Raw genomic sequence first — 24,155 nt, 5'->3', positions numbered from 1 at the left:
CAGGTCCGATAATAAAACCCATTAGTGGAAGGCCTGGTCTCCTGACGTGTGCTCCAGTGCTCACCAGAAATCTCTGACGCAGGCTCTGCCTCAAGCTGTTTCTGCTTTAGACATGCTTCATCTGCACAGCTAGCGTTTGATTCAGATCAGATTTAACTCCGCTGATTAAGAAACATTGAGTTAATTTCCTTTTCAAGTCTGCTTCTTCGGCCCATCTTGTCTGCACAATGTGCAATATCACGAGTTGGAAGTCCCAAATTAATTTTCATGGGGTAGAAATAAGTACCCTACCTACTGTTTATAGCCTGACTTTGCAGCTTGTTTTGCAAAAACTACAGCAGGGTGAAAAGTGTTCTAAAAGTGTCCGTTAATGTCTAGCACTTTGCATGGTCGTCTCTCTCTCATAGGGTTTAATGAAAAAAGGTGATGCCTATTATACAATAGTCTGAACGCTATGAGACTGACCTTAGAGTACAACATGACGTAAGCAACACAGCTGCAGCTAATCAAATTAATAATGGTGAGGCCACTTTTACACAGCAACAACGGTCTCTACAGAAAATGTCAAAGTCCCGTTGCGTTCTCACTTTTTATTCAGCATTTACAGAGACGCAACAATGATTAAACACATTGTAATGCAGTGCATGCCAGGTGGCTAGGTGGTGATACACTGGCACTGCCAGATAGACCAGGCATGCATGCATAGTAGAACCTGCACTTCCGTTCTACTTCCTCACAAGGCTGTTTTTGTTTCCATTCAACAATGCAGCGTGCACGGTTCCGTGGCTCGCTACATTTGTATTCGTAGGATGAGCGGTGCGAGGGAGCACTTGCTCATAGAAGACATAAGCTGACATTAGCCATGATGTCACAAGTTTTGCGGATTCATCGTTTTTCCCGTTTATATAGAGCCGGGAGGCGGAGCGTTTTCAAAGATTTCCACTTTGGTGTTTTTAATTTATGTTTTCAACCCCCAAAACCAGTTATTTTTCCATTTTCTATGGAAACCGTTCTCGTGTAAAAGGGGCCTTATAGGTCTGTAAATGTGCAATATAACTACTGTCTATGCCTCTATGGTGTGGCTCAGTGGACACCTGAATCTAACACACTCATATTCATTTTATGAGCCGCAGCTGGGTTTCTCACTAGCCTGCCATCCCATGTGTTTAATTAATCTGCTGTAGTTTGTAACCTGAACTGGAAAACAAACTACAAAAGCAGTCTAGGGTTTCATTCCGCTTTAAACACTTTGCCACATGAAAATTTGATTTACAATTTCACGACACTGTGAACTTGCAATTCGTTTTCTTATGTTCAAACTATTTTTACTTACTTAATAAATCAAGGTTTCTTTTTTCTGCACATATGCCCCAAAATTGGGGACTCCAGGGCTAAATTGGTTAAGAAGCAACAAAGTTCCTTGAGTGCTGCAGGGCTTTTGTTTTGTAGACAAACCCGACCCCCAGCAACTTGGCATTCCCTGGAATGACAGGCATGCGTTACTGTGTAAAGGCACAAATAAGTGACGCACGCAGGGCCAGCGTGAGGTGCCAGCAGGCGCTCAGGAAGAGGCTATGGCGGCCGGCAGGGAGCACCTGTCAAATATCATATCACATAGCCCCTTTTTCCATTTCTCTGTCCATCTTTGCCCCGGCATCTGGCAAATGCCCAATGTATACTTTGTCACACGACGGTATTGCATGTAAAAAATGGCAGACCTAAAAGCTCACAAGTGTTGCATCCACAATGCGTTTAGTGAGCTTGCATGCCTGCGACGATGGAGCATAAATTAGGCTTAAGCTTCCATGCAGGGGGAGGGACATTCCTAAAGCTAATTCATAGGCGTGCCCTATAATCGCCACAAAAAAGAGTCTACACTGAAAATAAGCATAACTAAGTACATTTACTCAAGTACTGTAGACTACTTAAGCACAATTTTGACTTTTCCCCCCCGCCTCTTTAAGTTTACTTTGGTATAGTTCTTGATACTTGGTACTACTAGCCGACATCTCGGAAGCAAATAGTGTAGGCCTACATTTCACTCCACTACAATTATTTGACAGCTTTAGTTACTATAGCTACTTTCAGGATTTAGATCATCAAAACTATATATTAAGTTATAAATAATTCTACTATTACCCAGCAGCACATAATGTCATTAAAATCCCCATCAGCTGCAACATAAATGTGATGTACATTATGCATTACCAATCCAATAATATATGATTGTGAAATATGGACCGTTCTACTTTAAGTATGTTGGTGTCAAAACTTTTGTACTTTTGTACAACTTTTACTTAAGTAAAGAATCTGGACACAGCAAATAAGTCAGTTTTAACAACGTACTCCACAGTGTAACAATAATGTGATCTGACAGACAGCTGTTAGAGTGCACGCCAGGCAGGCACACAGAGGCGCCCCTCGCCTTCCCCTCCCTCCCCCCTCGCCACGCGCTCCCCCATAAGCGCGTGGCAGGGGTGAACTCCCAAAAGTGACAAAGTGTGTTGTAGGACGCTCCTCTGACGCAAGCAAACCATTTAGTTGTAGTGTCTGGTGTCACAGAGACGCATAGCAACGCAAATGCTGACTATAAATATAACTTTCACGTCCAGGCTCTATTTTAAACACCCCGAGTCAAACCCGAGAGTTCAACTTCCTTTTACCTTTTGGGAATGTATATATCGTTATTCGTTGCTGATGTTGGGGGGGGGGGGGGAACCTTCAGTTTGTATGCTTGTTTTATTATCGTAGTTTCTTTCTGCCCGTAAATTAACACGCAAATTTCAGGGGAGCGCCGCACAATGGTAGCAAAAAAACAAGCTCAGAATGTGTGATTAATTCTGTTTGTGGGGTTTATACATATTGAACAATTTAAAAGTAGACTATTAACAATAGCTTGTGACTAAATAACCCATGAATGGTCCTTTTTCCATTTATTGAAAAGTAACGGTTTTGGACATGCATAAGGTTTACACCCGACGGCGACAATACTAAAATGTTGAATTAACTGTGGGTCAGGTGCCCCAGGCTCACTTGATTATTTAGATTCTATACAAACCTGTGTAATAAACTGTGCCAAGAGTCTGTTAATAGAACCTGATAATCCAAATACACAGTGCTATTGTACACTCTGAGGGACGCAAATAGCAGAAAACTAAGCAGATTATGACTCTTGTAACAAGGGATTAATCAGGGTGTTTTCCTTGGAGGAAAATGGACAATGGTTGGACAATAGTTGACACTAAACTAAAAACAAACAAATGTATAATGATATCTGATATAATGATAACAATAAAATCAAAATGCATTCAAAAAAGGATGTGATCATTGTATTTGACATCGGATGTTCTACTAGCCTGGTTTCCAGCCTGATTCGCTGTGTTCTGTGATTTGTTTTGTCACTTCGCTATACTCGGTCTGGCCAGCCTCCTTTCATAACGTCACCCGTTACGTAGCCACATTGTTGCTGATACGTCACCAGCCAGCGCCAGTCTTTTCTCACCAGTTTGAGACTCGAGAGTAAAACCTACGGTACAGGTAAACTATTTGGATCCACTATAGTCCACTATAGTCCACTAGTTCAGTAGGCTAGTAGAAAAAAATGCCGCCGGGTGTGAGTGTAGTGAATGATAAAGGGACATGGACGTTGCAGGGCAACAGCAGTAGCGCATTGATACAACGTCAAACTTGTGTTTTTTTGTCCTAACCTGCACCACAGACCAATTAGAAGCCTCGGGTTGATTCTCAGTTTTGGCATGTCCCGCCTACCTTGGAGATAGGAGACTTCCCAGACTGAGTAGCGAAGTGACAAAACAAATCACGGAACTTGACGGAAGGCAGCAAATCAGACTGGAGACCAGGCTAATGTTCTAGTGCTGAATTTCACAGTTGTGAGTATGACATGAATCATGAATGATGAGTAGGCTAGTCATTTCTTGGGACTAAACGAGAAACAAAAAAGGCAAGCAAAGTGCATTTGTCTACATACACAATAGGACCCCCCCAAAGCAAAGGGATTTGAGCCCATCACTGCTGTACGTCAAGAGAAATAAATTGTTTCTTCTGTTCAGCACAGAAAAAGCCAATCTACAAGCTCACAACGCATCGCAATGCAACTTGAGCTTATAGGTGGGCTATTTTTGATACTTCACTTCTCGCTGTGAGAATCGAAGCGATCTTTGTACAAACACAGCGAGTGATTCTCAGAAATGACTGAATATAAATCTGGCTTTACAATGCCAAGACATCTTGAAATTAACGAGTTTATTAAACCTCATCATGTCCTACAGTCCTAGTACAAGTAAATGTGCTGAGGATATACAGGCCAAATTAATGGCTTCATTAAAACACTATACAGTTTCATATCAGCGGTATGGAAATATACCACTGACATTAGTACAGTGATCATGATATGCTGCATGTTTGAGTCAATGGCAGTTAACAATAGTGCTTTCAACTGATGGGTGTAACAGTACAGTAATGTGGAGGATAGTGAGCCATTATGAAAAAGAAAAAAAGTCTCCAATATGCCGTAACCATTTTGAACCCTAGCGGGTGCGAACATTCGCCAAAATGAATCTGAAAATGTCTTTGCTATTTTTGGCGAAGGTTTGGTGTAGAGAAATAAAAAGGTGCAGAACAAGTACAGAGCCGTGGAGGACCCTGGTCAACAGAGTGTAGTATATGGTGCTTAAATGCCAGTAAGAGGCCATTGTTTTCAAACGGCTTTGTCATCAAAGTGCATTAAGATAATACATACAGTATTTGAGCGTAACTTACACTTCCAGTAAACATGCCCTCCCCCGTGTATTATAGTTGTAGCACGTACTACAACATTGTTCCTATTGTGTGCAATAATAGTCTGCCTCCGCTGCATAGGCCAGAGTTGCATGTTGATGTCCAGGGGTCCTTGGGGTGGGTTCCGCGGGGGTCCCCAGCCAAATTAGTTGATACAGCATCACAGTCCTGTAACCCCTTTATCCATATTTTATTCGTTGGACATTCAAACAAATAGCACATGTACTGTACAAGCTCACAATGTGCCACTTCGTGCCGTGCTGCAAGCTTGTATATGTGCTACAGATGTTCCATTCCAACTCTTCACGCTTTCCTGGTCTTTGCCTGAAAGTTGTCTGAAAATGTGTGATTTTTCATTTGAAAAATCTTCAAAATGTTTGAAAGATTTTGAGTTATTTAGATTTTTTTTTAAACACAAATCTTCTTTTTTTGGCTGGGCGGAGGGGGTCCCTGGCACAAAATCTTTTCAAATGGGGGGTCCTTGGCATGAAAAGGTTTAAGAACCACTAGCCCAAGATGAAGCAGTCGCCAGAGAAAAAACGTTGTCATTGTATGTTTCTGAAAAACAACCCTGCCTCTCAAAAGCACGACTCAGCGCTATTCGAGTTGCATGTTGATGGCCAGAGAATAGAAAACTATAACTTATAATTAGTGTTAATGCAAAAACAAACAATTCAAAATGAACAAAAAGAGATCTAGGACTGATTCCACATGGTTCGCTTTTAGAAACAGTGACATGCAACGCTTTGGGGATAAAAAACGAAATTAAGTCCAGTTTCAGCGTTTGTTTTGTGAAGTACAATGATGTACATTTTCACTGCCGACCAGGGCTGGCACAGAACACACTGACAGACTTCAAAACATGATGCTTTTTTGTGTCCATGAGTCCTCCTCACCCACCGGCTACATGTTAACATAGTTTAAGTACCTTACTTCCATGACAAGTCATTTCCCTGTGACTGAGGTGAACGAGCATGAGGCCACTTCATAAAGCGTATGCGCTGGATGAAGAATGGAAAAATTAGGCGTGATTCATTGTTCTGGATTTACTAATTTCCTTCTCCTTCCGCGGGGAACAGGCTCTCGAAAAGGAAAAAAAAAACGCACAGTCCCTCCCGTTTCCAATCAGAGCCACCCGATACCGCAGGGAGATTAATGTGACACTTCCCGTTGCATTGCTTTGCACGGCGGTAATTCATCTTAATTGTGATATATTCGGTGTTGGCCGCGTGCCCGGCTCGCCCCAGCTGCAATGCGTCTCTTTGACGGATAAAAAACCACTGTACTATCCTCAAAGCTTTTTAAGATGTTCTTCTGGCTCTTTGGTTCGAGCCTTCGAAAGCTTGTGGTTAAAAAGGCTCGTCGGGTCAGCAGATGCCGCCACATGTAAGCCATCCGGTCCATGAGAAACATCTGCGCACAGCTGCGAGTGCATGCCTCAATCTCTGGAACCAACCCCCATCCAGTCATGAAGCCTGATTTCTAATCCGCCGTACGGCGACGGCACTAGTCGAGAATAGCGGATCTACATGCTCACAATGCATCGCCTCGTGACATGTTGCGAGCTTGTAGATCTGCTATTTTCTTCCTCCCCCCCCCCCCCCCCCCCCCCCCCCAACCAGCTTGTATGCTGCTGTTTCCGGGGCCATATAACAGGCCTAGTTGGTGCTTTCTTATAGTTCAAACCGCAAGCTCAAGCGAAAAGGCTCCTCTGGTTGGCGACCAGAGCCGTCTGGCTCTCCCTCCGCCTCTCCTTCTTCCTCTCCAGCCGGACCTTCCAGCACACCACGCTGGCTGCCAGGAGCACCAGGCCGGCCGACAGGAGCATCAGGCCCAAGTAGGAGATGGTGGAGCCGTGGGAGTTGAAGCTGTACGCCACGGCGGTGACCACGATGCCGGCTATGAGCACCACCACGCCGAAGGGGACCGTGCACCGGTAGCACGAGAGCTCGGCGCCGCCGGTGGCCGCTGTCAGCTGGATTTCGTTGACCAAGGGAATGCTGACGGACGCGGCAGCGGCCTGTTCAGCCGGAGGCTGGCCGCTGTTGCCGTTGGCCGCCTTCTCGGCAAGGGCTCGTTCTGGGGCTGCTGCCGGCACTGTCATGGCATTCTTGTCGTTGGGTTCGTCTAGCATGGCAGGGATGTCACAGCATCCGATGTCTGATTTTGTTTGTGCTGACTGAGAGAGTGGCGGGTCCCGATTGGCTGCTCTCTTCTCGTTACTGTCGGCGGTCCACAGCCTATGTGGAGAAATAAGCCATGCATTATGTAACACTCAAGGGAACAATGGAATACATCAGCACTGATAATGGTTGCCCAATTTTTCAGCACAGTTTTACGCAAAAGCAAAAATCTGTTAAACACCTTCATCCAAGCATCAAAAATGTTCCAAAATAGCGGAAATAGCAGATCTACAAGTTCCGGGGCTTGCATGCCGACAGACAGCGATCGGTGATCGTGACGGCCAGCGATCGCCGGGCGGGCATTTCGTTTCTCTTGGTGGAGCCCGGCCTCAAAGAGACCCGTCCACGGCCTCCCCCGTTCCGTTTTTCTCACTCTTACTGGTTTCTCACTTGTACTGTAACACATTGAACCAAAAATATGTCAAATCCTCACCGTTCTGAGAGAGTGGGCAAATAACCATATGGACCCCGGGCCCTGAGGATAGAGATTGGGGTTCCAGGTATTATTCCTTTTATTTTATTATAAATTTTTAATCAAATGCATAATGCATATCAAACTGTGTTCAAGAAATATATAACAAGGTTGAGAATCACGGTTATATAGTGGCTACACTCTTTCAAAGCCTGATAAAAAATAAGGGCGGGGGGTGGGGGGTCATGGATGGCAGCTTTTAATGGTTAAAGGGCAGATGTTTCTAGTTAGAATTGATGCTGTGTTTCACAATTCAAACCCCCACACACAGTGCCTTTAACAACACTATTGACACCATGGCAGGCAGCCAGGCTCTTTGCACAATCCCTGCAGGGACATAGAGGCTACTACTGGTCAGCCCGATCGCCGAGCCCACAGCGCGTCGAGGACGACACGACACCGTCGTACCACGACGACGAGGTTGTAAATGGGGTTCAAGAGTTTGGAGGCGAATGACGCAGGAGCTCTCATAGCCAGCACGAGCTGAGACATTCCCAGGAGAGCGCCGGGCTATGCCATTACAACAAACTACTGCTGGAAACATGAGAGCGCTCCAAATCATGAGCACTTTCACAACTATAGTCATTTCTTCTTTTAACCCAGCCCCAAAACTGTGATTTTAGAAAGAATGGGGGAGGGGGGGGGGGGGGATATAGTACTCTCCACAGCATCTCCCTAATCTGCTGCTTTGCATGATTACAAAACATATTAATTAAGTGGTAAAATGATGAGGTCAAACAGCATTCCCGCCTTTATGCTATGTTGATGAATTGAATATAGAGAGACCACAATGGGGGGGGGGGGGAGGGAGAGAGGGACAAGACTTGGTTGTGTTATCCATTTAGCCTTAATGTCTCACGTTGCTGTTTATATTATTTCTGACTAATAAAGTAGGCTAGTCAATTAAAAAGAAGGGTGAAAAATCATACAGCTGCATGTGGTTGTCCAATTGAACATATTCTGCATAATGAGGAGGTACTTTTTCGTTTGCTACTATTGTATACTTTTAGTTTTACCATTTTGAATAGGACTTTAAAATCTAAAAGATTATTTAAATCATTATTGTATCATACTGTACATGCATCTTACATTACATTTCAGTGGAGCAGGTATCCACTTGCATACCGGTATTTGGATGTCATTATAGGCAAACATTAAAGGGACATTTCACCCTTTTTGCAAAATAATATATGTTAATGACGTTTAGACGCTTTAGAACACTTTCCTGGGGGTCTTTATGTGTGTGATATGTGGTTTTAGATATTTTAGATTGTAGCAGTGAGCCTGTTGTCTCTGATGTCATGGACACTGGGCTCACTTCCTTCCTGGACTACATGTTGTCTCAGTAAGACAGCTCTCCCCCCTATCCACGAGGAGGAGCAGTGCACCAAATAATTATGGGAATTGTAGTCCGGGAAGGTAGTGAGACCAGTGTCCATGACATCAGAGACAACAGGCTCACTGCTACAATCTAAAATATCTAAAACCACATATTACACACATAAATACCCCCAGGAAAGTGATATAAAGCTTATAAACGTCATTAACATATATGTTTTTGCAAAAAGGGTGAAGTGTCCCTTTAAAGAAAACATAGTCAAAAACATTAAAGAAAAAATAGTCAAACATTTTGAATATAGCAGGTCTGCAAGTTCGCAGCGTATTTATATGTATAGATCAGTTTACTGCGTATACATGCAGCCAACAACTAATAATATGCTAAACGTAGCCTGCAACACCCTAATAGTTTAAAACAGTATATTGAGCAAATATAGTATCCTATATATTTCATATTGTATCAAATTATTTTGCATTTTATTAAACTCCTACTTAACGTAATTGGTCTTATAGAGAGATATAGGTTGAATGGACTTTCATTTGTTCAGTTTGTCAATATAGGCTAGCCTACACAATCTATAGGCAGGCATTCTCATTCTCAACGTTGAATTTAATAATATTAAACTTCCATTGGGGCGGGCTATGCATAATTGATAACCGGCATGCGTGACAATGTACGGCTGAATGCTATTTCTTTATACGTAAATGAAACCTAAAGGTTTGTATGGTTATTTGCAGAAGGAAGGAAAATACATGCTAGACAATGGCTTTGAAAGAAAGAAAGAAAGAAAGAGCTAGTTTACCTCGCACTGCGCGTTCTCCATGCCGCACAACTTTAAAAGGTGCCGATCTCGTCTCGTTTATCCAAGTCAACCGATGATCAAAAGTCTCACGACACAGAACATTAATTTATATAGTCTACTACAGTCTGTGTAGCCATGTGTGTTTGGTTTGATTTTAAGCAAGGCAGTGTCCAAGGAAGGCAGGTAGGTTAGGAAGGAAGCTACTGTCTTCAGGACTCTCTCTCTCTCTCTCTCTCTCTCTCTCTCTCTCTGTCTCTCTCTCTCTCGCTCTCTCTCTCTCTGCTGGAATTTGACTCCCATTCATCGGCAGGTCTGCTGGAAGTGTGTGAGAGAATGGGTCTGTTTCGCTGGAAGCAGCAGGACTGTCTGTGTCAGTGTGTCTGCAGCCAGTCAGTGCAGCCTGCTGCAGTGCGCGCTGTGCGTCCGACCGGGTATAGCCTGGGGTAGGGTGGGTGGGTCGTGACAGCTGAGCTGATCGTCACCCGGTGTCCAACATTTTATTGCCCATTTAAATTTGAAAAAGGAGGGAAGAACTTGAACCCTTAAGACAATTAGGCACTGAAGTCAACGTGCGATGATTGATGGTGAATGGAAATGGAATGGGCCCCTGGAGTCATATGTTGGCGTCGCCAAAGTCTTGTCTGGAGTTAGCTTTGGTCCATAGCTCTATGCAACGCATTAGAGCTATGGATCAGAGCTAGTCTGGAGTCTGGAGACTGGCTACTGAAAAGCTTACTAAAAAACACTTAGTTTTTAATCCTAAGTGTTAAAAACACAATCCATAGGCTATTTGTCATGAAATGGGCATGCCCGGAATTTGATAATTGAGACCAACTGCATGTTCAACCACTCACTGCACTTACATTACATGCTGATTGATTGATTGATTGAAATATGTATTAACAGTTTGTAGAATTACAGTAGGCTACATTTCAAGCACAAACTCAATACAAAGACTGTTGACAGTGAGTGGACGACCCAATTAAGCATTATAACTTGTTTACAAAAGGGTCCACCTTAATTGTTCAATTCATCAAAACATTTAGAGAAGTACAAATAGACACTTCTAGTCAAAGAACAGAACAGGAATTCATCATAAAGGAGGTAAAAAGGGAAAAGAAACATATACAGTGAGGGGGGAAAGGGGTGGGGGGGGGATTCAGATTTTACAGGGGCCAGTTTCGAATTGCAGCCGTCCGTAGGTGCCCCTTGAGAGCAGTTTTGAAGGAGTCAAGGGATTCGCATAGGTCTTAATGACTGTTTGTAGGGCGTTCCACATTTTGGTGCCATAGGAGCGAAAATTATTTAGTCCCTTGTTTGTGCCGAATCTGGGTTGTACATGGTTCGTTGCACTCCCTCTGGTGTTGTGGGTGTGGACTTCGTTAACATTAAGGAAGTATATCTAGACAGGGTTATCAATCTTGGTGGTGTATTGAATCTTGTGGACCAGACCCATTGCAAGATGTTGTACTCTGTCGTCGACCCTAAGTCATTCCAGCCTGTCAAAGTGGGCAGGGGTGAGGTGGGTTCGGGGGGGGGGGGGGGGGGGGGGGAAGAGACCAGTTTGTTTTGGGAAGTCTGGAGTCTAGTTATAGCCTACTTGCAAACTATAGTATAGTTTGCAAGTAGGCTATAACTATAATATTAATTGATTGAATACTGTACCGTATAGTTACTATACGGTACAGTATTCAATCAATTAATAATCAATCAATCAAAAATCTGTAGAATTACCAGATTGGTTCAACTTTTTATTATTAATATTAATTAAATTAATTTTAACTCTGATACCACGTGGATTCATAACAGGGCTGTCATCAGGATTGCCACTATACATATAACATATATTTTGCTGACAAGATAAGAAACCCTGCTGATAATGTGATGTATAGTTTTTATTCTCAAGACCTGAATATTGAGCGGCAAAAAGCTTGAATAAAAGGGACCAGACTGGTGTCCCATTATGACGAGACACCAGTGTCAACCTAGGCCTCGGGTTATACACAATAGTTATAGAATCACTGGACTACAAAATAGGGCTTAATTGGTTAATCTGCAAACAAGCTTAAATTAGTACTAGTAGTTGATTTAGAGTACAATATTTGCCGCTCTGAGATGCAGTAGTAAATGTATAAAGTATGGACACACAGAGTCAATAAAGTAAACATACCTCAAAATTGCACTTAGGCTATAGTTAAGGCAAATTCTAGATTTTCTTGTGCTTTAAGTAGGCCTAGCATACGTGACATGTCAAACTAGGGGGTTTTCATGATTCTGAATCCATTTCAAGCATTAGTTTTGCTTTTGCACAAAAGACCTCCTTGGGCTAAAAACGGCCATAGACACACACACACACACACACACACACACACACACACACGCACACGCACACGCACACTTGCATGCATGCGCACGCACGCACGTAAAATAAAATAAAATTGTGATAGTTCAGAGTGAAAGCTCTGTCAGTCAGGCTATTACATACACACAACAAGCACTCAGTCAGAGTCACACAGGAATGTCTCTGTGACGCAGAACGCGCAGAACACAGGCAGTCACGTGACGTGACCACTTGCGCTGCACTGTGGTCACGTGACTCGATCACACAGTGTCAGTGATACAGAGAGAGAGAGAGTACATAACACATCCAACATGTCACTGTGTGGCTTCACAGATGATGACTTCCACGATGCGTGCAAGGAGCTGGACGAACCCCAGCTGGAGGGAGGGTGGGAGCTCTTCACGGAGACCATGGGCGTTCAGATATACCGGCTTTTAGACAAGGTAACAGCGTTATTAATGTTGTTGGAACACAGCCGAACGAACGTAGCCCAGAAATAGCCGAGATACAATAAGCTCACAGGGCGAAGTTAAACGATGCTGTAGTCACTTATTACCGTAGTGTGTGATTGGAACGAGTTGGTTTATGAATTATAGGTGTCCAGGGAAATAAACAAACCATTTTGTCCAGTGTCCACATCTCGGTCCCCCCTTATCACTTTCATTTATAATATGGCCTAGGAATGTATTTCAATGATCATTCATTATGTTTTCTGGTGGTGGCCTCCTAGCGGCCAGTTTGTGTGAAACATGCGGAAATGAATTAGACTTTATTAGATACAATTTGAACGTTTACATTTGGTGTGTGTGTGTGTGTGTCGTCTCTAAAGTGTGACCTGCTCTACATGTAACGTGACTTGAAATAACTTGATGTCTTGATTTCTATTCTAATAAAAATGTAGTTTATTATGAACCGGTGTGAGCTCAGCTTGACAGACATAAGTTTGTTTAGACTTAAAGCTGTAGGAAACTTTATTAACCCTTCTCAGAATCTGAACCAGCACTAGTTTCCTGAGTGTTCTGTTCTACAGACTATAATAATGTCAGTTCTGTGGTGTGCAGGGATTAGCTGCATACCGTGGGTGTGTGTGTAAAGAACGAAAACTGTTTGCTTGTTTGCAGGAAACTGGCCTTTATGAGTACAAAGTATTTGGTGTTCTGGCCAGCTGCACCCCAGAGCTGTGTGCTGATGTATACATGGACCTGGACTACCGCAAACAATGGGATTCATATGTCAAAGGTAATAACTGTGACTGTAGGTCACAGATTAATATGAAAACCTGCAAAACCTGTCCGTCATAACCTAATCTGCATATATGGAGCTGGCCAGCAACTCTACATCTGACCTCAAACCCTTAGATCTCCATGGAGCTGACCTGTTCTGATTGTCCATATGTTGATCCCTCCCCACCCGTCCTTCCTCTTTGATGTCTCCCTTTTGACTCCAGACGGGCCCGCCCCAAAGTTATTAGTAGCCTAGGGTAGAGTTCTCAACAGGCCCGAAACTTAAGGCCCGACCCTACCTGGGACCTCATCAAACCCTGGACACTCAAGCCACCCTTCGATCTCCATATATGGAGCTGACCTGTTCTGACATTCCATCCATATGTTGATCTGAACTCATCAAACCCTGTACACTCACGACATGCTCCATATATGGCCAGTCACTAGTTTAGAGACCTGCAGGACTCTGGTCAACCACGTATAGGGTTTAAGTGTTTCATGACTCATGTGTGACATTAGTACTGTCTTATAGTCATATCACCCATATAAGTTATATCAGCCCTTCTCTAGACTATTTGACCACAGTGTGAAATAACCATCTCATTTGTGTTCTGCCTTCATCCTTAACGTGCCTCTGTCTCCATCCCAACAGTAACCACAAGGTAACAGTAGTGACAATGTAGACGCTGTCTGTAGTCATGTAGACACTAGAGTACTAGAGTAGGATGTATTTGGGTTTAGACCAGTGGTGGAAGACAAGTACTGTAGTGATAGTACAATTTCGAGGTGCTTATACTTCATTATACATCTCGGAGGCAAATATAACATGTGCATAGTAATAACTGTGTCCACTTCTTTTAATTGTTGTTGGGGTATTTGCCAAGTAAGTTTGCACATATTGTACTTTTTGATTACATGACAACTTTCCAGAGTGAAATTATTAAAAAATACATACATTGAGTGATACATGAGGTATTATTCATTTATTATATAGGTTAATACAGTCATTAAAATCAGCCTCACATTTACCAGCTGCAACAACATTAAAGGGTTAAACACATTAATGCATTACTAATTACAATATTTTGAAGTGGACCATACTTATGTTTGGTTTGGTACTGTAAGTAATAAGTATACACTATTATGATACCAGCACATTTATTCAATTACAATTTGAGCACAGGACATTTACTTTTGATGCAATATTTCTACATTGTGGTATTAAGTAAAAAATAAGTACTTATTTTAACACTGGTTTAGATTAAAGTGTACACTAGTTTAGTCTTTTCCTAGTTTTGTTGTTTCTTACTGTATATTCTGGTAATTGCTTGTATACTGTGCTAAATCCCCAGTGTTCGTTTAGCTCTGAGAGTGACCATTACGGGGTAAGAGCTAAACTAACAGGATTTTGCCATGTGCTGTAGGGTTGCAATAGCTCAGGAGGTAGAGCAGCCTGCCTTGGAATCAGGAAAGCCATTGATTCAGACGGTGCCTGGTTCGATCCTTGGCTTCATCACGCTCTGCTTTTAGGCTAATTTATGCTTTGCACCATGCCGTTCGACACTTGTCGTGCAAATTATGAATTGGCTAGGACTCAAATCGTAATCTGTGTTGAACTCAAAAGTCCCATCGTTCGAAGTATCTACTTTTGTCCAACTCTGTCTGCTGTCCTTTTGTAGAACCATGTGGGACGCTGATTTGTAGTAAATGACTAACAGCCCCACACATCTCTGACTTGTGAGCGGGGGTTGATCTTTTTTGTTTCCTAAGTGGAAGCACATCTTTGGCTCCAGCTCTTGGATGTCTGAAATCACTTGAAAGAGGCTTGCATCAGTTTAATTTGACAGATCTGAAACGTGTTACAGTTTCCTTTTCTTTTTTTTTAACCCTCTGTTTTGGAACGTGGAGAGCAAAGAGAGTTGAACAGCCTGTCAGCTGCCTTAGGCTTCGTTTGTTGTGTAGTCAAGAGCTGGATTGCATCCAATTGCATAAAACCCGCTGACCATAGGATACGAAGGCCAACAATCTATTCAACTTACGGACAAGCACTTTTAATTCGGCGTACGTCCAGACTGTTTGTACCTTGATCTTTATTACCAACGTTCAACCTGCTCTCTTTTCTTTTCTTTTATCATTAAATAAGATCTTACCTATGTTAAAAATATATATAAAAAAAATCAAATTTTTCAAGCAATGTGACAGTTATATAGGGCTCAAGAGGTTCAAATGAATCTGGGTTCTCGCCATCTGTTTTCGGTTTTGTGTAGCCTCTAATCATACCGTGATTAAAGGACTGTACATTTGATGTTACAATTGTATTGTTTTCAACCATGTGTTTGTGTGTGTGTGCGCAGAGCTGTATGAGAAGGACTTTGATGGGCACCCAGCGATCTACTGGGAAGTGAAATACCCGTTCCCTCTGTCGAACAGAGATGTATCCTTCTTATGCTAATCATTTGCACGTATTGACATTGGCACCATATACAACCTTACAGGGAGGAGATCCTCAGTTGTGCACAAAATCATATTTACTTGACATGTTATTCCTTTTCTTTACCTTTCTTAAAATGGCTACAGTGAATTGAAGTGACAGCGCATGGTTTATAGACTTGCAATGAGCCAAGGCTTGCTCCCACAGGCTGAATCAATATAGGAGTGAGATTGTCTCCTCAAGAGGTAAGGTAACTGATCCTTTTACACTGAGGGGAGGGTGCGGACCATGTTTCCATCTCTCCGTCTCCATTACGTTTTCCTGTCCAGGACCACCAAATTGATACATATTAGGCCCCAGACCCCCATAGTGTGCCAGGGGCAGGGACCCCATGATAAAATATGTCTGCTGTTTGATTATATTTAGTGTAGAATTCTATGGGGAGGTGACAGTGGACTTGGAAATGCAGTGAAACCTATGGTCGCAAATATGTGTGTGACAGTAAATTGTCAGCTAAATTATTGTAATTGTGACAGCCTTAGCCATGTCATCGTTAAAGGTGTATATCACATCTACTAGTTCACACCTTTTTGATCAGATTTTTCTTTATTTTTAACATGCAGGTCAAAACAAAATAGAAACACCTTTTGCTGGAACACCCCACTTTGAGAACCGATGCCCTTAAAGGACCTATAATAACATTCAACCTTTTCAATTTTGAACAATCAGGCTTTCATATCATATCAGGTGCTTTAATGGAAATTGCTCTCAGGTACAGCTCAACTGATTTTGTCCACATCGTGATGTCATCAATTCCTCAGTCTTCAGTTCCAAATTTGCATTTCCACTTTGTTTACAATGTCCACCATTGTTGATTTTCCAAGCTCGCATGGAATGGAAACAAGCCTGGTTTTATCTAGCAACAGTATTATAATGACTCAAATATTAAATAATCTGCATATCAGCACCCCCACCACCACCTCAGGACATTGTGGTACTGCAGCTAAAACTGCTTTCAAAGTCCAGAAAGGGGGGGGCACGGTGGCACAGTTGGTAGTGCTGTCGCCTCACAGCTAGAAGGTCCTGGGTTCGATTCCCGCTCGGGACGCTGTGGGTGCTGGCGCCGTGTTTCCTCCTCCGTGTCATCAGTGCCCATACCCGAGGCGGGGTTGGCGAAAGAGCCTTTCTGTGTGGAGTTTGCATGTTCTCCCCGTGTCCCCTAGGGTAGGTGCCCTCACAAAAAACATGCAGTAATCCTGGTCTCTAAACTGCCTCCCCCTGGCCAGCCGGGGCGCCTGATGGAGGGGAAAGGAACTGGTTGGAATGTCCCCCATGTATGGGGACTAGGTTGGCGGAGGGTGTGTAGAGCCCAGGATCACATTAGATAATTGGAAGAAAAAAAAAAGTCCAGAAAGAAACTGGTTATATCAGTGGTGATTGAGGCTCAAACCATTAGAAATAACGTTGAGGGACATAGACAATATGATATTACATATTAAAAGCAGTTTTAAAATGCATGTTATTTGCGCTTTAACATTTCCGACCTCAGTATGTGTATGTGAGGGAGCGCCGAGACCTGGACGTGGGCGACCGGAAGGTCCGGGTCGTCCTGGCGCGGAGCTCCTCGGGCACGGCGTGTCTGGAGAAGAGTGGCGTCATAAGGGTGAAGGACTACAAGCAGAGTCTGGCCATGGAGAGCGATGGAGACAGTGGCACTCGAAGTAAACTCCACTTACCATTTAGGGGTTGGGATCCAGAATCGGAAACAACAGTGATGGAAACCGGAATCGGTTCCATCACTTTTGGAACCGTTTCCGGAAGCGGTTTTATTACTGTCAGTACAGTGGACTATTGCGTCCATTTAGACACTCAGAGTTACAGATCTGGACCCTTATGGGTCCATTTGGTTCCATTCGGACACTCAGAGTTGCAGATCTGTAAGGGTCCATATGGATCCCCCGAAGGAACCAAAAATGTTAGAATTCTAAAGGATTCCAATCGACTTACATTGCTTTTCCACTGCATTTACCATCTTGATTCCACTTGACTCGTGTGGAATTACAAATGTACAATCTTTTTAGGTATGATTTATATTTGGCATGCCCTGTGCCATGCACAGAAAATAGCTGATGAACAAGCTCACAACAACGCTGCTACTTTTGATGTGTGGCGCAGCATAAAGCCAAGTGTCTTGTGAAGTGGCAGAGAAGCGACTTGACCTTAAACCTGGTGGGAAAAAACTTTAATTGGTCAAACTAGCAATAGAATACATGTTCAGAAACATCTTACATAAAACCCTAATGGTCCAAGATATTTCAGTAAAAACAAAGGTTGACGACTCAATTTGTGATATCTGGTTGGTTGTCTGTGCAGAACAGCAGGAACATAATGCCAAACCTAATTTTACATATTGTACTATTTGTTGTTTTGGAAGCAGAGCGTATGTGTAGGGGTGGTTTGTTTTTACAAATCGCAGATTGGGGCATGGCCTAACGAAACCTTTCAGATGTGAGTTCATTACTTATGGAGTTTACTCCCTCGCCTTGCTTTTGGTACCAGGCACCTTTGTTTTCCACTGCAGTTACTCCATCAATGTAGCTGCTTGCTATAGTGATGTCCAACCCTTTTATTTGTGTACAACACAAAATCACAATGGCAACATGTCACCTTTTGCTTCAGCTTTTCGCCTCGGCTTGCTTCATTTGGTGATACCGAAACGAACTTGATTCACAGGGATCATGGAATCCACATGGGAATGTCTCGATCTAGGACTTAACTTGACATGAGATGTCAGTCATCTATATGAAATATCTATGATATGTGTTGGACCTGTAATATTTTACTGCATGCTACATGAGCTGCTGCCTTGATCCCTCAGCACCATGGATCTCATTGGCAATTGAGATACTATTCTGGTTTAATGGCTGTATATGAACATTAACTTTTCTTTCAGTTTTCCTGAACTACTTCGATAACCCCGGGGGCATGATTCCTACCTGGCTTGTGAACTGGGGAGCTAAGGTATGTATGGACCATTCAATGTGCTTCTGTCATGTTCCTATCTATAAGTTGAATACTGAAAGCAAAGGTCCACTGTGTGGAAAAGTATCCACATGCAATGTAAAATAAATAGAACCTCTGTCGAGTGGAAACCTCATAATGTCCAAAACCTTTTCTTTCTTTTTCTACTTTTCATGATTCAAAAGTCGAAACACGTCACTTTGCACCCCAATTTGAGCTATGTTTCGAGCTTTTGGACCTGCTACTTTGTAAAAAACACTAAAGCTTAGAGGTCCAATAGCATTGATGGCATTTACTGTATGAAAATGCCATAAACCTCATGTTTTTAAAACAATCCCCCTCCTGGGGGATTGTTTTAAAACTAGAATTTCATGCCCGCTTCGCGGACTTTTATTCCAGATTACGTTGCCGCGCACTATGGGAAGAAGGAAATTGCGGGAGTTGACTCCACATGTAGTAACGGCGCGCATGTTGTAGTTGCATTCGTCCAAAGCAAACTTCAATTGAAATAAAATAAATGGTTTTTCATTTTCAGGTCATCAACGCTTTTCATGAGACAAACATAAATCTAAAATGCAATTTATAGCCTATTATAAAATCCCAGGTTGATATAATACACAATCCTCTGTGATCACCAACTCACCAGAACATCTCACATTAAAAACGTTTGGATTGTCATGTTTGAAAGTATTCTACATGCAACACTGAGCCTGTAAGCTGTGTGATGCTAATGCGCTAACACCGTTAGCATGGTCTGTCTTGGTCAAATAAAAAACGGGCACACAAGGTTACATGAGTTTATAATGTTACATTGTGTGTTTCTGTGGTAAACAACTCACGTTAGGTCTGCGCACACTGTACGTTGCTATGGCAACCTGTCATCAAATGCTGCTAACGTTGTGGTCACCACTGTTAGCATGTGTGCTAGGCAAAAACTGAGATAGATATAAAACTACTGGCCAAAATGTCATACAAAACACAACACCTAAAATCGGAATGTTATTGTGACCTATTGAGCACAAACAGACCATCATGATTTGCTTGCTGGACCTATAATTAATTTATTTGCATTCATTTTCCACTCGCCCATATAAATAAAAAGCAAGATGGCTGCCGATTGCGAGCGGAGAGACGGAGAGAGAGAACGCTGCAGTGACGTGTGAGCCGGGGGCGGGCCTGGTGTGGGCTGAGAGCTGGTGACTGATTGGCTTGCCACATCTTTCCGCACAGGTTTTCAATAGCTGGGCCGCACATCTTTTGCGCACATCTTTTGGCCATGTGACCAACTTGACAAATGTTCAAATAGATACTGATTTATTTATTGCATTTATGTGTACACCTTGCAGCAAAAAGTCATCTTTTATGTATGATTAGGGCATTGTGCAAGCAACTGGCCTGATATGTTGCGTTCCAAGACTTTTGTCTTTGCACACACTGACTAAACCAGGCTTTATGTGCAAGGGACTGAAGAGGTGTGTGTATGTTTGTGAGATGTGGTCCACATCTCTCTGTCCTTATTGCTAGCAGATGTGTGTCTTGGTGATGTCAGAGGTTCCTCTCTTTGTTTCCCCTCCTGGGTGTGTCTGCTGTCGACATGTTCATGGTTGTCACGACCATAGACATAGAAAGGTAGACGCCTCCTTCGTCTGTATCTCACAGGGAGGGCAAGCTTCTGTGACGCACACGGACACATGCGGAAGCTTGCCAAGCTTGTGAGGTTATTTCACGTACTATAGCCAAAAAATACAATATATTTATAGCAGTATGTGCATGCGCGCAGCCATTCACTTTCTTGTTTACGGCCCAACAAACCTTGTTATTATCTCTGAATCTATACGGAGCTGTCCATGGTTTTGATCAAACTACCGATGTTCTGTACTAATATAAAGAGAGATCAGACTTGACAGCGTGAGGTAGTAATGCAACATTATAGTTTTCTACAGTTTTCCTTTTAGCATTATTGTATAACTGTAGTACCTACTGTACTGTTTGTACTTGCAAGCTGTTAATACAGTATTCAATCAATCAATTCTGAAAATAATAATAAACTTTATTTGTATAGCACCTTTCATACATAAATGCAGCTCAAAGTGCTTCACAGGGCAGGACACAAAAATAGAGTACAATAAAACAAGTAGTTAAAATGACAATGAACAATGGCAAAGAACAAAATAAGAGTATAAAAACATAGAGCAAGCAACACAGCAAATCAGTCAGGACAGGGTAGGAACGCACATATTAAAACTCAACTAAAAGCAAGAGTGAAGAGGTGAGTCTTGAGTTGGGATTTAAAAATGTCTACAGAGGGTGCGTGTCTGAGCTGGAATGGTCATTTATTCCAGGCTATTGGGCCGTAGAAGCAGAAGGCTGCCTCACCATATTTTTTTGTGCACATTACCGTATTTTAGGCACTTCAAGCAGGCCAGCAGTGGAGGACCTGAGGGAGCGGTTAGGGACATATCTAGGTAGGCAGTCACGGAGGTACGAAGGTGCAAGACCATTTAGGGATTTATAAACGAGTAAAATAATTTGATCAATTAATCAATTAAATCGATTCTAAAAACCACTGGGAGCCAATGCAGTGATGATAGAACTGGGGTAATGTGTTCTCTCATTTCTCAGTTCTAGTTAATACTCTAGCAGCCGCATTTTGAACGAGTTGGAGTCTGTCCGTTGATTTCTTTGGCAGGCCTGAGAGGAGGGCATTACAGTAGTCTAATCGAGAAAAAACAAAAGCATAGACCAATGTTTTAGCATCATCTAAAGACAAATAAGCTCTAATACGTGCGATGTTTCGGAGATGAAAGAAAGCTGTCTTGGTAGCTTGATTAATGTGCGCATTAAAATTCAGAACTGAATCGATAATAACCCCTAGGTTCTTTACTGTCGACTTACTTCCTACATTTAAGTAGAAGTTTTGGACATACAAGGTTTCCGCCTGACGGTGACGGGATATTATCTACCCATGATGCTCGGTGACGAGACGTTCTTGTGTTTTAAAAAAGACTGGAGTGCCGGGTTTCCTGACGGACATGCAGAAGGCCTGCAACAACTACGCCAAACACCTCCAGAAGAAATGAATGTAGATGAGTACAATCATTCCATGCAGTCATGCTGTACTACTTTATATACACACTCGAGGGGTTTCATGGGATTCTGGGAAGCATCGGGTGCTTGTGCTCTTTGTTAATGTAAAGTTATGTACTGTGGGGCATGAGCATGATGGCTGCCCTCATGCAAGGCTTGTTACACCTCCATGTTTGTCCATTTGTGCTGTAGCAGTTAATAGTGTATACTGTTTCTTTTCTTTTCTTTTTTCCTTTAAAAAAATAATTTTAAGGCACAGAGTCTGTGATTTAGTTTTGACTTTATTTAGATTGTTTAACCACAAGAACTCTAGAGTCCCTATTCTGGGGAGTCCTGCACTGGTCCACTACAAACGTAAGTATATGTGGTTACGTGGTTAATAGGATTGCGATAGGAAATTACATTGATAATGTCAGGTTTGCCTATTTCTGGAGGGCCTCAACTCAAGTTCATTTTAACTTGCTGCACTATTACCAAAAAAGTTTGTAATCATGAAAGCTGGCAATTAATTGAGATGCTGTATTTGGTCAGCTGTTGCAACTTCTATCATTGCTGTATCAGCTTTTATTGATCTTCCCGAAACAAAGTTACTAAGTGCTGCACAGGAAGCACATTTACATACCCCACTTTCTCCCCAATTTAGTCGTTATGCCAATTATTTACTCTCCACACACTTCTGTGTTGTCACTGCTGTTCTTGTATCCTTCTGACCTGCCAGTGAGGAGCCCCCACAGAGAGGACGTAGAGCCTGCACCCTACACTCCCTGTGTATGTGGTGTGACAAATATCGCCCTCCACGCCCGGCTTCCCTCTCCCGAACACGAGATAATTGTGTTCGTAAAATATAGATGCTCGGCAAAGCCCGATGCAGAGCGGTGGATTCGAACCCCCATGACTCCCCAGTGGTGGGCAGGCACGTCACCATTGTGCCACGCGAGCGTCTGAACAACATACGTTTTCTGTTGGATACAACAAAACCTGGGGTTTTGTTGTATCTAACGCAAGTCAGGAAAGCAAGTCATTTTGAGGTGTTGTTTTGTTTTTTAAGATGTGATTGTTGATAGACTCAGCCGATCTGAGGGAGCACCTTCCCAGAGGTACGGAGAACTAACCCATTCATGTTGGGAAAGCATCCGTGTCGTTTTAGCGTTGGCTATTCAAAAATAGCAGCTATACAAGCTCGTATCTTATTTTTGACGATTTTTGAAAAATCTTGAAAGTGTTTGGAAAATGTTGAATGATTTAGAATTACAAAACGGCTTGAAAACTACTTATTTAGAAGGCATTTTTAGAATTGACCTCCGGTCTTAATGGGCTAAACGGCATTGTAGACCAATTAATTGGGATGGTCACTTTAGCCATAACTGTGCAGCCCTATAGAGCGTCGCAGTCCCGCCCCCCCCGAGAGACCCGGAAAAGAAATCCCCGTTCATTTTCCTCATAGACTTTTCAGAAAGTATTTATTTAAATACGTTTGCGCCGCGGACAAAGCCAACTCTTGCCGTTACAAATCATGACAACAAACACAATTTTTCTTGGCTTTGTATGACGCTTATAAGGTTTTTAAATAAATACATTTTGAAATGTCAATGAGAAAAATGCATTGGGAACTAATTCCTGAGCCTGGCGTCGTCATGAAAGTGGGCGGGACTGCAACGCTCTATAGATGTGTAGCTGACTGAACAATCGTTTTTATGTATGGTTTTGCACTGAAATCAAGCCACTGGAAATTATAAGTCTGTTGTTCTGTGTTGAAATTCCCTTGCTCTATAACTCATGGTGTGTGTTCAGAGCGAACATTGCTGTTTCATAGGAAGTTGTTAACTGTTTTATCAACAATGCATTGCTAATCAGGAATGTACCATCTTATTTTATGCAAGGTCTATGTTGTGATCATCTTGTTTTATTTTGTATTAATTATGAATGCATTGTAATGGCACGGTGTAATCTGTTTATTTTGGATGAAACGGTAAATAAATACCGCTAATAATTATGTTTTCCCAATTAAAACTACACATGTGCCCCTTTTGTACGGATGCACATGGACATTTTGCTCTGATTGGGAATGGGATTATTACTGTGTAATAGAATGGAAATAAAGTTTAATATGAGATTCAGCACTGTTCACCGTTTTATTATAGGAAAACATATGCTCTTATCATGTCTATGATCCATGGCAATAAAGCCTAATTTAATTGCGTTGCCCATTTTTTCATCATTTTTGAGGATTTGAAAAAAATGAAAAAAACGGTGGGTTATAGCCCACCGTATAGTTTTTTGAAATTTAGAAAAAAAAAGTTAGCCTCGTTTCTCATCATTTTGGACCGTGGGCTATAGCCCATATCGTACGGCATACTATGGCACGCCGTTTTTCATCATTTTTGAGGATTTGAAAAAAATGAAAAATGAAAAAAACGGTAGGTTATAGCCCATGTTTTTTGAAATTTTGAAAAAAATAG

The 24,155-nt window shown here is 42.4% G+C and overlaps 2 protein-coding genes across 10 annotated transcripts; one reads left to right on the top strand and one right to left on the bottom strand.

Moving 5' to 3' along the window:
• Positions 1-575: 575 nt before the first annotated feature.
• tmem100a (transmembrane protein 100a) lies at positions 576-10,016 on the bottom strand. Of its 4 annotated transcripts, none has more exons than XR_013964956.1 (3): positions 9,594-10,016; positions 2,981-7,037; positions 576-2,694 (listed from the first exon to the last, which is right to left on the bottom strand). XR_013964956.1 is itself a non-coding variant. In XM_080776923.1 (3 exons), the coding sequence occupies exon 3, from the start codon at positions 6,929-6,931 to the stop codon at positions 6,491-6,493; it is 441 nt and encodes a 146-aa protein (XP_080633049.1). In that variant the 5' UTR covers positions 6,932-7,037; positions 7,414-7,455; positions 9,594-10,016; the 3' UTR covers positions 2,917-6,490. The 4 variants fall into 4 exon arrangements, 3 of the variants coding, with proteins under 3 accessions (XP_080633049.1, XP_080633048.1, XP_080633047.1); XM_080776923.1 differs by lacking the exon at positions 576-2,694 and adding an exon at positions 7,414-7,455 and having other exon boundaries at positions 2,917-7,037; XM_080776922.1 differs by lacking the exon at positions 576-2,694 and adding an exon at positions 7,162-7,375 and having other exon boundaries at positions 2,917-7,037.
• Positions 10,017-12,223: 2,207 nt separating this feature from the next.
• On the top strand, positions 12,224-23,813 carry pctp (phosphatidylcholine transfer protein). 6 transcript variants are annotated; one of them, XM_080776164.1, is made up of 7 exons: positions 12,224-12,377; positions 13,056-13,173; positions 15,512-15,591; positions 17,138-17,309; positions 18,542-18,609; positions 21,018-21,074; positions 21,615-23,813. In XM_080776164.1, exons 1-6 carry the CDS (start codon positions 12,246-12,248, stop codon positions 21,048-21,050), a joined length of 603 nt encoding a protein of 200 aa, XP_080632290.1. In that variant the 5' UTR covers positions 12,224-12,245; the 3' UTR covers positions 21,051-21,074; positions 21,615-23,813. The 6 variants fall into 6 exon arrangements, with proteins under 6 accessions (XP_080632290.1, XP_080632292.1, XP_080632291.1 ...); XM_080776166.1 differs by having other exon boundaries at positions 21,522-23,813; XM_080776165.1 differs by having other exon boundaries at positions 21,519-23,813.
• Positions 23,814-24,155: the final 342 nt, after the last annotated feature.

The sequence above is a fragment of the Protomyctophum bolini genome (assembly GCF_963924005.1).
Source record: "Protomyctophum bolini genome assembly, chromosome: 11".
NCBI classification, from domain to species: domain Eukaryota; kingdom Metazoa; phylum Chordata; class Actinopteri; order Myctophiformes; family Myctophidae; genus Protomyctophum; species Protomyctophum bolini.
Note: the sequence above shows the minus strand (reverse complement) of the source record. Positions and strands in the feature narration are given on the sequence as shown.

Excerpts from the sequence above, each read along its gene's own strand:
- tmem100a (XM_080776923.1), bottom strand. The coding sequence starts at position 6,931 with ATGCTAGACGAACCCAACGACAAGAATGCCATGACAGTGCCGGCAGCA.
- pctp (XM_080776163.1), top strand. The coding sequence starts at position 12,246 with ATGTCACTGTGTGGCTTCACAGATGATGACTTCCACGATGCGTGCAAG. Across the intron at positions 12,378-13,055 it reads TATACCGGCTTTTAGACAAG|GAAACTGGCCTTTATGAGTA; the intron begins GTAACAGCGTTA and ends GCTTGTTTGCAG. Across the intron at positions 15,592-17,137 it reads TCCCTCTGTCGAACAGAGAT|TATGTGTATGTGAGGGAGCG; the intron begins GTATCCTTCTTA and ends TTCCGACCTCAG.